Source organism: Kryptolebias marmoratus, linkage group LG15 (assembly GCF_001649575.2).
Source record: "Kryptolebias marmoratus isolate JLee-2015 linkage group LG15, ASM164957v2, whole genome shotgun sequence".
NCBI lineage: Eukaryota > Metazoa > Chordata > Actinopteri > Cyprinodontiformes > Rivulidae > Kryptolebias > Kryptolebias marmoratus.
The window spans coordinates 24,394,545-24,407,200 of record NC_051444.1 but is presented as its reverse complement, the minus strand read 5'-3'; the positions used below and the strand labels follow the sequence as shown (position 1 = coordinate 24,407,200).

At 41.4% G+C, this 12,656-nt stretch overlaps 1 protein-coding gene across 6 annotated transcripts; it reads left to right on the top strand.

Moving 5' to 3' along the window:
* The first annotated feature begins 828 nt into the window (after positions 1-828).
* LOC108234753 (cytoplasmic polyadenylation element-binding protein 1) lies at positions 829-12,325 on the top strand. 6 transcript variants are annotated; one of them, XM_017414184.3, is made up of 12 exons: positions 829-944; positions 1,198-1,369; positions 3,303-3,524; positions 4,600-4,829; positions 6,290-6,545; positions 6,638-6,751; positions 7,207-7,311; positions 8,747-8,883; positions 9,831-10,029; positions 10,120-10,214; positions 10,351-10,431; positions 10,924-12,325. In XM_017414184.3, the coding sequence occupies exons 1-12, from the start codon at positions 930-932 to the stop codon at positions 11,032-11,034; spliced, it is 1,737 nt and encodes a 578-aa protein (XP_017269673.1). In that variant the 5' UTR covers positions 829-929; the 3' UTR covers positions 11,035-12,325. The 6 variants fall into 6 exon arrangements, with proteins under 6 accessions (XP_017269673.1, XP_024861288.1, XP_017269672.1 ...); XM_025005520.2 differs by having other exon boundaries at positions 3,300-3,524; positions 7,207-7,296; XM_017414183.3 differs by having other exon boundaries at positions 3,300-3,524.
* Positions 12,326-12,656: the final 331 nt, after the last annotated feature.

Genomic DNA, 12,656 nt, shown 5'->3' with positions numbered 1-12,656 from the left:
ATATATATATATATATATATATATATATATATATATATATATATATATATATATATATATATATATATATATATATATATGTATATGTATGTACAAAGAGAAAGAGGGAGCATATCTGGGATTGTGAAGAATTAATTTTGAGAAGATGTCAAACATATTTTTAAACTAAGATGGACATTTAAACATCTTTTACACAGCAACGCACAATTTTGGCCATGTACATTAAATCTAAAAGTGAAATTTTAATTGTAATTTGTATAATTTAAACATATATCTGTTTAAGTAACGTAAACAAACATCTAGGTGTAGACATTTCACTTTTCGACCATATTTAGCTGAAAACTGAGCAGTTTAGACACTGAATGTCTTTCCAATAAATAAAAAAAACTAAACTAAAAAATGTAGATTTTCACAAAATAAAAAGTTAAAAACATACAAACTTTAGGCTTTGGGTGAACATCCACATCACCCACATGAGCTTTACTGAAACTAACAATTTATAGAAGTAAACATGAACGTTTAGGACAATTAAATCCTTGGGTTTGTCAATCAAATTGTACAGATTCTAGTTGAGAGGAAAGTGTCATGTTTTTAAAAAAAATAAAGATAATAATTTCTGATAATACCACATTATGTTTGAAATGAAAACAACAAAAAACACGATAAGTGTTCATTTTGTGTGAATATGTTTTAATTGAAATTAAACGGCTTCTCGGTCACGTGACCTGCCCTCCGTTGGCGGCGGCACCTTTGATGTGGAGCACGTGAAGGGACGGAGGCCCTCGAGGCGCAGTCCTCCGCGCCGCACACGTTCCCCGAATTAAGTTTAATTAGCCGCTAGCAGACGTGATAAATATGAGCCTTTATTTCAGGCGGAGGGCGTTGTTGTGACATTTCTTTTAGGCTGGCTGTCCACACCCGTCGTCATCATGGCGTTTTCCCTGGTGAGTGAAGGAAAAATGAAATTAAACAAAATAAAAAAAAATAATAAATTAGCTTTCGGCCAAGTCAAAGGTCAGCTCGGTGTCATGAAACAACGAGCGACGCCTTTTCCTCATTGCAGTCCCCCAACTGAAGTGCCTACAAATTAAAAATAAAACCTTTTAATTCAGTCAGCGCCGTGAATATTACGTTTGGCACGACTTCAGGCTGACTTCTCCCCCTCTCCCCGGCTTTCTGGGTGTTTTTTCCCTGCAGAGAAACGATGCCCGCAGGCCTGAAAGCCCGGACGCCGAGTCTCCGGCTCTGTCCACCTGCAGCAACGCGGACATCTTCCGCAGGATGAACACCATGCTGGGGAACGCCCTGGACTTCACCGGGGTGTGCACCACACCGAACAGCTCCAAGCAGAAGCCCGACCTGCTGTGTGGTAAACGAGCTTCACTTCTGCCTCCAAAAAATAATTATACTTTGTGTGACCACCTCAGCAATAAAATGTGCACCTGACAGCCTGGGAAGTTTAGAGTGAACGTGCAAAGTGGTCACTTTTATCAAGTTAAAGTTAAAAAAATGCATTTATATTACTTTTTCTTACTGCACATAAAGCTCTAAAGGTGTTACAAAGTCATTTAAGTTGATTAAAACTATAAATTGGCCTATCATTTGTTTGACTTTCCCAAAGCTACTATAAACTTTCACTGTCAGCTTGAATGTCTCGTTTAAATGATAAATTTAGCTCTCAAAAGTGTCCGAAACCAATAAAATGCAACTTCAGAATTTCTAAAACGCCTGCCTGAGACTGAAAAAACAAAGCAGACCATTGCATTTACTCAGGAAATGAGAATCTTCGCCAAAACTCTTTAACAATAAGTCATTTGGAGCAATTATTTTTTCTTTTTTTAGCTCAATGGTGTGACTTAATGTGCCCCTAGTTGGACACGAATCAGCTGGAAAGTACCTAAATGAGGTGGAAAGTACCCACAGTTCCTGAGTCTGTTTTACAATAATTAAATGGTTTCCCAAAAGTGATAAATTTCTCACTAAAAGCTTGTTTAGCCTTGCATCGTCAAGATAAAAGCCATAGGGTGACCTTAAGTGCAAAACGCAACAATGCTCGGTTTTAAGAAGTTTCACTTTTGAAGTAGTTGTTGTTCACGTCTCATTTTGTATGTTAAACCTCTTTTCAGCTTGCTGTTTTCATTTGGCTGCCAGCAGCTGATTCATGCTGAATCACTGATCTGCAGCACTGCAGCAATGTCTCCTTTTTTTTTTTTTTTTTTTTTAAAGCCCAGTAGTGTAATTTGCCAAGAAGTAAAGCCCAGCATCGTGCCGGTGTCTCGTCTCATCTGAATTACTTTGCTGAAAACAAAGTTTTACCCTTCATAATGCACCGTCTCAGAATCTGGTGCTACAGCATAAAATGTGTCGTAACAAAAAAAGTGAACTTGATCTTGATGTAAACTGAGCTCAACTTTCACTTCTCGGCCTGTGCCCCGGTCGCCTGAGCTCGGTGTTGCTGAATCAGGGGAGCAGCGGTCCGCTGGAAGCTGTCCAGGCGTGGAGGAGGGAGGGAGCTGGCAGTGCAAATCGACTCCGTCATGAACATCTGATCAGTCAGCTGCTTCAGCTACAGCAAGGCTCTACATGCCTGCTTTTATCAGTCTGTTTAAAGAAAGGAAAAAATCAGGCAAACTCACAAACCACTGATTGTTCAGAAATTTCCCTGAGCATCCTTGAGCTTGAAGTACCTTTTTAACTTTAGGTTTGCTGAGTCATTCCCTCCCATCACGCTGCTGTAGCTCTGCCCCCCGCCCCCCCTCCTGTTTCTCTCAGCTCGCTCAGGAAACGAGGCTGGACCCAGTGAGCTCCGGCGGCAGCCGTCGTCCCGCTCGCTCTCTCTGAGACGTGCGCTGCCTGCCAGAGAGGGGAGGACTTCTATCAACGAGCCAGTGGCTTCGATGGGAATTTTTTTCATTACACAGTTGTTAAAGCAAGGCGGCAGGGAGGTGGGGAGGAAGCTGATGTCATTAGCAGGGGTGTGCGAGTGCATCAGCAGCCATGTCACATGCTGCTAGGTGGGTCAGTGATGCGGACGGAGATGCATGGCAGTTGCATCAGGCGCCGAGGCAGCAGGTTAGCTCCGCCGTCAGCCAGGGTAGGGGAAACGAGTCGATGAGGGGAGTTTTCTTTTCAGATGAGTCTTCTCTCCAAACAATGTGTCAGCAGCCGTTATTCTGTCATTTCCTTTGTAAGATGCACTGACACAACAGTTTGGGCTAACGCTTTTCTATTTTCTTTTCCCTTTTTGTTTTTTTTCTCTTCTTTTTGCTGCGCGTCTTTTAACTTGATCTTGGATCCAGAAGAGTCGGATCGGGCTGCGGTGGGCAGCAGGAGGATGCTTTTTCCCAACTGTGGGGGCATGCCCGGCTCCCAGGACATGCCTTCATCCAGGAGCCCGACGGACGTCACAGACCTGGGCCTCGGCCTCCACTCTCTCCGCCTGTCGAGCTGGGACAGACCGTGGAGCAGCCAGGAGAGCGACACGCGCACACCCCTGTCCCAGGTTCAGACCAGCTCGTCCTCTGGTAAGCACCAGAGGTCCCGTTTACCTGAACGTGGCTCTGTTTTCTGTTTGCTCTCATTCTGCTTGACGGTAGTCCTCTAATAGTCGGAGGTTCTTATGACCCACTTTATTTGTACTTGGTGGACTTTATGATGTATGTATTTTATGTGTAACCCTAGTTAATGTGTAAATTTGTACGATTGGTTAACAGTTATCTGTCATTGTGTGGGAACAGGCTGTAGCTTTGTTAGGAAGGATGATGTGGCAGTTTTGCTTAGCTGCGTCTATACCAAGCCAGCAGGCACAAAAACAAGCCAGTAGATCTGCTTTTTATCTCCTATTTATAACCTGTTGATTAGTTCCACAGCATAGATATTGATGAAAGGAGACTGCACTACTCTGACATTTTTATCTGTTTTGAGTGCTTGTCTTCAGGGAGGTACCACCAATTAAAAGGATCCCTCATTTGTTCTGACCCCATTTGTAGGCGTGAAGGCTTATTACTACGTGTCTAAACCAAGCTGGCGTCTAAACTGGGCCTGCAGTAAAGTGGGACAAAGCTTTGAATGCAGTCTACAGCTGAATAATCCCCCTCAGTCTCCTCTTCATGGTTATGAACCAGATTACATTACGTACCTGGCACTGTTGACTTATTAGAAGTAAAAATGATACTAAATGAACTGCTTTGTAGGCGTTAAACTGGTTTGGCAAAGGTGACCGATGAACCGACCCGCAGTAAGTTTGCTGCAGTTAATGATGTCTAGCTTCTGTGGTCAAGATATCTGATGTGAAACTGGAAATGCTTGATCCAAAAGGACTTGAGCTCCTTTTGGTGGAGGTGTAAGGTAGCCTCTTCTACAAGCTTATTTGCAGAGCTCCAGCTCAAAATGAGAGGCTGCAACCAAGCTAAATCAATGTGAAACTGTAAATTCAGCACAATCCATCTTTGTTTGGCTCATCCAGTGGCATAAAACATTTTAGTTTGAGAGATTGAACTTTGAAAAACTTTGTGCAGCTTGCCTGCTGACGAATCAATACAGCTCTGTAGACTCAGCAAGCTTTCTTGGTAATACTGTAAATGCGTCCTTTTCCCTCAGTGCTGGGTATGCTGAACAGCCCCTTCAGTAGCATCCTTGGAAAGTCCCCAGGGTATTTGCCCCATGAGTCCATGAGCATGACTGCTGACTTTCTGGAGAAATTCCCAGGCATAGCGCGGATGGCAAACCGACTGGACTCCAGCTCTTTCTTGGACTCTCGCTCCAGCAGTCCTGAAGACTCTGAGACCAGTGGCTTTAGCTCTGGGTCAGATCACCTCTGTGACATGCTGGTAAGACGCACACCTCCAGCTCCTGTTCGTTTCAGTGCCTAATATTACAAACTGCTACCCATCAACATGCAAATATAATGGGTAAATGTGCAAAGCAGTAGCAACTGGCTCATCTTAATTTGGTTTTTCAAACACATCTTGTCAACTTGTTTTCTGCTCAGTTATTGCACTAAGATCATTACAGTAATTCATGATGCACTAGATTAATATGTTAAAGCATTTGGACACAATTTCATTGAGCTTCTTTAAATAAAGCACTGCTAAAATGGCTTCTTCTGGAAGTTTACTTAACTCTATACAGTAATCATTGGGAAAGCTTTCCACTGATAAGTTTTAAATGTAAAACCTGTTCAGGAAGTATTAGTGAACCCAATAGCAGTTTACATTAAGCAGCTCTTAAAATGGGCAAATTGATTTGATGATAAAGGCTTCTGTCTGCCCTGACAGAATAAACAGGGGAATGTTCTCATGTAAGGTAAGTTGAATAAATCTTAATGTTAGCAACACTTTTACTCCTGTTCATTTCCAGTCATGTTTTTTTTTAAATTTGCTGATTTGTAAACAATGGGTTCACAGTGCCTTTTACAACTCAAACAATATTTAAATGAATGAAGACTGTATTCCAACACATAAATGCTTCAAGAGCTGATTGAAACACACGTGCGTCAGTCCTATCCAGTACTCCTGTGCTCAGTTATGTCCAGCCTGCTGAAGAGCACATGGTTGAATTCAGTCTTTGACTTGTTGGCAGAATAATTGCTGACACGGCACATAAATGATTGCACTCTGGGGATATCCTTATTGGAGCGTCTTTAGGGGAAAAACACCTTTGGCAGCAGTTTGACATTTGCAGCGTAATCAAAGACCACTGAAAGTGCATTTTCTCCTCAGTTATACACATTTTAGGGTTTAATAGACATGTGCATTGAACAAGTTTTATTAAACAAATGTTTGTCGTCTCATACTTGATGCAGATCTGTTAACATCTCAAAGGCCGCTGTTGTGATAAAAATGTAGGAAAGGCCTTAGCTTTACACACTGAAGGGGAAGTTAAAAATATCCTACACTTAAACAATTAACTGTAGTCATGTGTTTACAAATGAAATAATTATTTCTTGTATTAATGAAGTGGCCTGCTAATTTGCTTTTTTTAGGACCAGTTGACAAAGTTAAATTGGTTTTGTTTTTGTAAGTTTAAAAGGAAAATATAACATTGGATTCAAATAATTCTTCCTGTTAAACATGTAGTTTCAAGAGTACTAGTTTTAAGAAATGTAAATGAGTCAGGTTTTAGGGATTTAGTGTAACAAAATTTAAATGATAACTTTTTGCTCCATTCAATTCAAGACCAATATCTGATTTGCAGAACCTATTCACGATCTCAAAGAATTGGTTCAACTTCTGCTCCTTGGTTTAAAGAGGTTTTAATTGGCCGTGTCTGGATCTGTCTTCCTCTGCAGTCAACTTTGCGGATTTCCCCTCCCCTGCCTTATCTGTCATCAAGCATGCAGAAGGATCTGCTGAGGCTGGGCTCTCGTCTGGACCCTCAGGACACTAGTTCTCCTCTGACCCCACCATCCGGTGCCAGCCCCGCCTCCTCAACGATTTCCCGCCGCTGGCGTGCTGGCTCTCCGTGGCCGGGTTCGGAGCTACTAGACCAGTCGGATGATGCGTTCAGCATTGAGAGGGAGGCCCGTCTGCACAGACAGGCTGCAGGTTCTGCTGCATCACATTCAACTTGCCTTTTTTTTTTTTTAAGATTCTTAAAAATGGAAACTTTCACTAACTCCCTTTTCCGCTCTGATCAGCTGTGAATGAAGCCACATTCACTTGGAGTGGTCAGCTGCCTCCCAGAAACAACAAGGATCCAATTTACTCCTGCAAAGTCTTTCTTGGTGGCGTGCCCTGGGACATCACTGAAGGTACTGTCTGCTGTCTTCACAGGAACAATGGTTCTGAGAAATGTGCTCTTTGCCTGCGTTTTATAGTAAAATATGGACACGTCTAGATTTATGCTTGCGTATCTGCATAGCATGGATTTATTCTTGTAACTCTAGCAGAAATGTTTTTTTATCATAGTCCCTTTGTATTAAGACATACCTGTTATAGCAAAACCCTGACACCTTTTTATTGTAACTTGACTCATTTAGTTGAATTAAAATCCTCCAACATCACTAACTAAGCCATGATTTAAAAAGGAAAAGTTAGCAAGTGCTACAGCCACAAATGGCAAGATCTCGATCATGACAATGTTCATTCGTGCATATCTTAACCTACATTGTTCCCACGCATTCTAAATCTTACAGCTAACGTCATTAAAATGATCTGATTTTAATTCATCCATGTTTGCGTGTTGTCCTCGTGTTCTTTATTGCAGCTGGTCTGATCAACACCTTCAGTGGTTATGGCCCTCTGACTGTGGAGTGGCCAGGTAAGGATGGGAAGCATCCTCGCTGCCCTCCTAAAGGTAATGTGGCTAAAGGTAACGACGAGCTGGTAGGCTACATTTTTCCTCCTTGGTTTTAGGGTGGCACTGTGGTGAGCACGTTGCATGGTTGAACTGCCGGTCTCAGGCAGCCTTAAAAAATGGTGATCCTGGGCATACGAGGAGCATAAAACATGGTGGTTGTAGCAGGTAGTTGGCAAAAAAAGCATCGTATTAACCTTGTGCTGAATACTGAAAGTTGTAGTTCTTTATAGGTTGGGTTGGTGACCTAATGAACGGATGTGATCAGTTCAAAGGCTTTTTGTCAAACACTTTTCTCCATGAAGTTACACTGATAATATATTAAGTTTGGGCAAAGACAAATGTTACCCATGACCAGATTTTTTTTTCAAAATGTTTTAGTTGTGTTTAAAATAAAAAAAATCAATTTTTAACTAGTAAGTTTAGATGTTAAAACAAATTATGCATACAAATTTAGTGGTTTTCTTCACTTACTGTTGATTTTAGAAAATTATTAAACTTAAGACTGTAGGCCTCATATGTTTTTAGGAGTGACATAATGTGAGGAGTATTTTACTGTAAAACATTAATTGTACTAGTTTACAGAAATGTGAGACATTTTGATTTATTTTGGCTACTATTATGAATCCTTGGTTTAACACAAGGTTGAGTCAAATGGCAGAAAATGGCTGCCTTTGATTTATTTATTTTGGCTCAGTTACAATTTTTGTATCATTGCAAAAGATGACAAAAGTCAATGAAGTGAAATTTATTTATATAGCACTTTTCAGCAGCAAGGCGATCCAAAGTGCTTGAGACTGACCAAAACTCCTGCAGGGATTGAGCTGAGCTAAAGAGTCAGCAATACAAAGGAATCTGTGCAGTTTGTCACATAGATGAACATTTGTTAAAGGTTGGGAAAGATGTGGAGTCTTTTAAAAGGTGTGCTTGCATTGTTGTACTGCAGGGGTCATTTATAAGGACATTGTTTTACTAAAGATTGTTTAACATTTGGGCCAAAACACAACTGCTCCCTTTCACCCATCGCTTGTCGCAATAATTAGTCAGCTGGATCCAAACCAACAATTTTGAAACGTTTGGTACGGTTTTCATCCAGGGGCTTGCAAATAAGTTTTGGACAAATGTTCCTAACATTTTTCTTCCCAGTAGTAGCTGGTGTTCTGACTCGTTGTCAGCGTTTTGCCTGTTAACATTATTGGCTGGCACTGATGAGCCTAAGCTTTAAAAAAGGGGTTTGATCCTCTGTTGTTATAGGTGGAAGTTGAATTTATGGAATTTGTTTTTTCTTTTTGTGCTGTCATCATATGAACTCCTTACTTTGTGCAATAACATTTTTTATAAACTTAGTCTGGCTAAAGTGGGAAGTTTGGTTCGACTTTTAGGATTATTAAATTTTGTGAATCATTTCAAGTTTTCTTTCTCGTCACTAAAACTGTTTCAATGTCTTTAGGCTATGTTTATCTGGTGTTTGAGAATGAGAAATCTGTGCGGGCTTTGCTTCAAGCGTGCTCCCAGGACCCCTTTCACCCAGAGGACAACAGGGAGTACTACTTCAAGATGTCCAGCCGCAGAATGCGATGCAAGGATGTGAGTAGAAACGTGAAAGTGTTGCTCTGTAGCATCAGAATGAAATGGCTTTTTGATTTGTAGCATTTAGGAATATTGGAGCAAAAGAAACCTTTCAGAGTCATGATGGATCTGTATCAAAGCAAACTGGCAACTTGATTTACATGCAGTAATCTAAGCTTTACTTGGACAAACTCCAGAAAATTAAACTGCATCACATGTGCTGGTCCCTGATTATCACTTAAATCAGATGTGAGGCCCCGTCACGTTATCGATTGTAGCCACTTCAAAGATCCAAGTGTTATGCATGCCACAGCTTAAACTGGAAAATGGGTCAATTGTTTGTCTTAAAGTGAATCATGTGCTGCTTCTGTTTCCTCATTGAGCAAAGAAAACAGAACTAGTTGTCTTCAAGGATTGACGGTGAATTTTCTGATTTAAAACGGTTGTGCTAACAAAAAAGAAAATCTGCTTTTCAAGTGTCCGAACACAAAAGGTTGTGCTGCTATTCTTTGTATGGACTGCTTCTCATCCATTTTCTTTGGCAAACTTTCACTGAGGTGAAACCACTATGGCTGCAGGTGAGGATGAAGACGGATCACTTGTGAGATTAGTGACATTATTAATAAAAGTAGTTTGTTTTGTTTTTTTAAATTGTGGCCTATTTTTGTGTGAAATGAGGGTGATTCTGTGTACCTGTCACTATAGGATTCACATGTGTGCATTTCAACCTTTTCATAGCCTTGGTCCTTTTTGTCTTGCATGGAAATTCGTGAAATTTTAAAACAAAGGAAAACTTTTTAAAAAATGAATTTGACTGTTTTGCAGAACTCAAATACTTATAGCTTTCGATGCTTTACAAACATGAGAATCTGACTCCTGCAGATTACAGCATTATAACCTATACACGACATTAAGGTTGAAGTCTTCACATGAAGACCAAAGCTGAATCATGTCTCCTGCTACAGGTGCAGGTGATTCCCTGGGTGATCTCTGACAGTAACTACGTGCGCTGCCCCGCCCAGCGTCTGGACCCCAGTAAGACTGTGTTTGTCGGCGCTCTGCACGGCATGTTGAACGCCGAGGCCCTGGCCAGCATCATGAACGACCTGTTCGGAGGGGTCATGTATGCTGGCATCGACACGGACAAACACAAGTATCCCATAGGTAACGCTGCTGCCATGTCCGTCAGGACGTCTGTGCCGAAGGGTTGAGTTGTAGCAGCACTGCTTTACACTCTACTGGATTCTTGTGCAGGATCGGGGCGCGTCACTTTCAACAATCAGCGCAGTTACCTGAAGGCTGTGTGCGCAGCGTTTGTGGAGATTAAAACACCCAAGTTTACCAAGAAGGTAAGATGGGATATTTTACTAATCGTAAGTGAGTTTGTGTGTTTTCCCTTGTTTTATTAGTGCAACCAACTTGTATCTGTATCACAGGTGTCGTAGCGTCAGTCGTTCTAGCTGAGGGCTGTGGTTTTTCTTTCAGGTTCAGATCGACCCGTACCTGGAGGACTCCATGTGTCAGGTTTGCCTTCGTCAGCCCGGGCCTTTCTTCTGCAGAGACCAGGTCTGTACAAGTTCCTGCTTCATCATGATGGTGCAGTTTCCATTGTTTGTTGAAGAATGTTTGATTAATCAGGACACAAAGCTTTTTGGTTCCATATGGAAACAAGTTTATATTTAAGCACTTCAGGCTGATGCAATGACTACTTGGTTAAGTTTCAAATATTTTTTTGCCATATTTAAAGTATAGATTCCTGACACTCTATTTCAGCTAATAGATCTTTGGAAATCACCTTGTTGGTGCTAAAATACTATTTGTCAGGGTTATCTTTTGCATTTTTAAGACCTGCTGCTGAAGGTGAATTTATGTTTGTTTGTGCTCATTTGTCATGTTAGAAGCTGAGCAGTATTCAGAGTTTCTCAAGGTTTAGGAACAACTTTAGTTTCTAGTCAGAGATTACAGGAGTCGAGCTCGTTGAAAGTAACTTGAAGACATGAGACTTGATTCTCAGTGACGGTTTTTCCCCACTGACACGGTTTCTGACCCCAAACCCAGGCCTGCTTCAAGTACTACTGCCGCTCCTGCTGGCACTGGCAGCACTCGATGGACATCTTGAGCAACCATCGGCCCCTCATGCGCAACCAGAAGAACAGGGACTCCAGCTAGAGTGGAGGGATCCAGACGGTCTGTAAGGACAAAGGAAGAGCCCCCGTATGGGGTGAGGCTGCCCGCCGAGGAGAGCACGTGTGCTGGGCATCCCTCTGCACGAGGGCACCATGGCACTCCACCAGGCACTGGGGATATCACTGTAGAAAATGTTCACTTTTGCACTTGCTACATTTTTGCTGTTGTTCACAGTGGCACTATGCACAGTGACCTTGTTAGGAACAAACAAGGGGCCCTTCACACTAAAAGCATTTTCTGACTTGTGGCCAGACCATGATGGGAGTCAGCCTAACATAAAGATGTGGACGAAAATGCCTTTTTTCTTTTCTTATTTATTTACTTTTTTTTTTTCGTTTACATGCGTTGCATAGTGAAGAGCAATCACGCAAGTCTCATTGCCATTCATTGGCAAATGCCATACAGTGCCTTTAAATTTTTAGTTTCCCCTCCCCCTCTTCCCTCCCCTTACCCCAGTTGGCATCTGGTTTCCTGTGCAAGCCAGCTGGTGTTTCTTACTTTTGGGAGTTGAATGTTGGGCTTCATTTAACCAGTCGCATTTCAGACATTTTTACGCAGTTTTTTACTAATTTGTAAACAAACGGTTTTAAGTCAAGACATGAAAATTTTGAACAATTACACCAAGTGGCTGTTTATGGGAAAACCCCTTTTTATTTTTTTTTCTCAGACATTTTCAGTGGCTCTTTTTGTTTTTCTTTTTTAATTTGCCCTCCCAAATTTCAACTGAATGGGCACAAATGTTGGATGTACTACTTTAACTTGCTTTGATCTAGTTATTAAATTTGTATCAGTACTACTGGATAGGTTTCAGCTGGGGAATCCAGTTGATGGACGCCACTGAAACTGGATTTATTTGGTCACTTTTCTTTCCCACTTTTTAATTTGCACGTGTGGAGAGGTGGCAGTGTTTTAATCACCTTGTACGTCAGCAGGGGACAGCGCGTTTCCTGCTGGATGTAAGAACTTCCACTTAGCTGATAAATTCTCTTTCAGAGCTTGAGTAGACCCCTTGTAAACGATCCCTCGCTTTCTTATCTTATCCGATTTTTGCCTTCCTGTTCCAGTTGGACGTAAATGCATAATAAGCTGTGTGCCAAAGACTCCGTGTCTTTACTTTCTTCATTAGGTTTGTCATGCTGAGCTTGTTGTCCTTTAGCCCAGCTGCTTTTTTAGAGTTTTGAAAGTCTACCTCATTGTGGTCTGCCAAGTTTGCTGCTACTTAACAGTTGTGGAGTTTGTTCAGATTGGGCACAATAAAGGTGTTTAAGCATTATGTCGTGTCTGGGCTCTTAATGCGTTTTAGTTCTCAAGCTCTAAGATCCACTGCTAACTAAACATTTTGTCAGGATGTATTATGTTTTTAAAATTAATTGCTGCATTTTTGGGCTTTATTCAAATGAAGTGACCCAATTTCTTCCTAAACTTTAGAGTAAAATGGTTAAAAACCTTAAACTCTTAACAGTTCCTTATTGTCTAGCCATCTTTAGTTGAAGTCTACTAACAAATCTCAGATGCATTTTGATGGGAATGATTATTGGACAGTAAAGTTGTTTGTAAAGCAGTTTTTAGAGAGGGGGGACCAGCACTCTATCAGGGTTCTTGGT

Excerpts from the sequence above, each read along its gene's own strand:
- LOC108234753 (XM_017414183.3), top strand. Across the intron at positions 7,312-8,746 it reads TAAAGGTAATGTGGCTAAAG|GCTATGTTTATCTGGTGTTT; the intron begins GTAACGACGAGC and ends CAATGTCTTTAG. Across the intron at positions 10,215-10,350 it reads CACCCAAGTTTACCAAGAAG|GTTCAGATCGACCCGTACCT; the intron begins GTAAGATGGGAT and ends TTTTTCTTTCAG.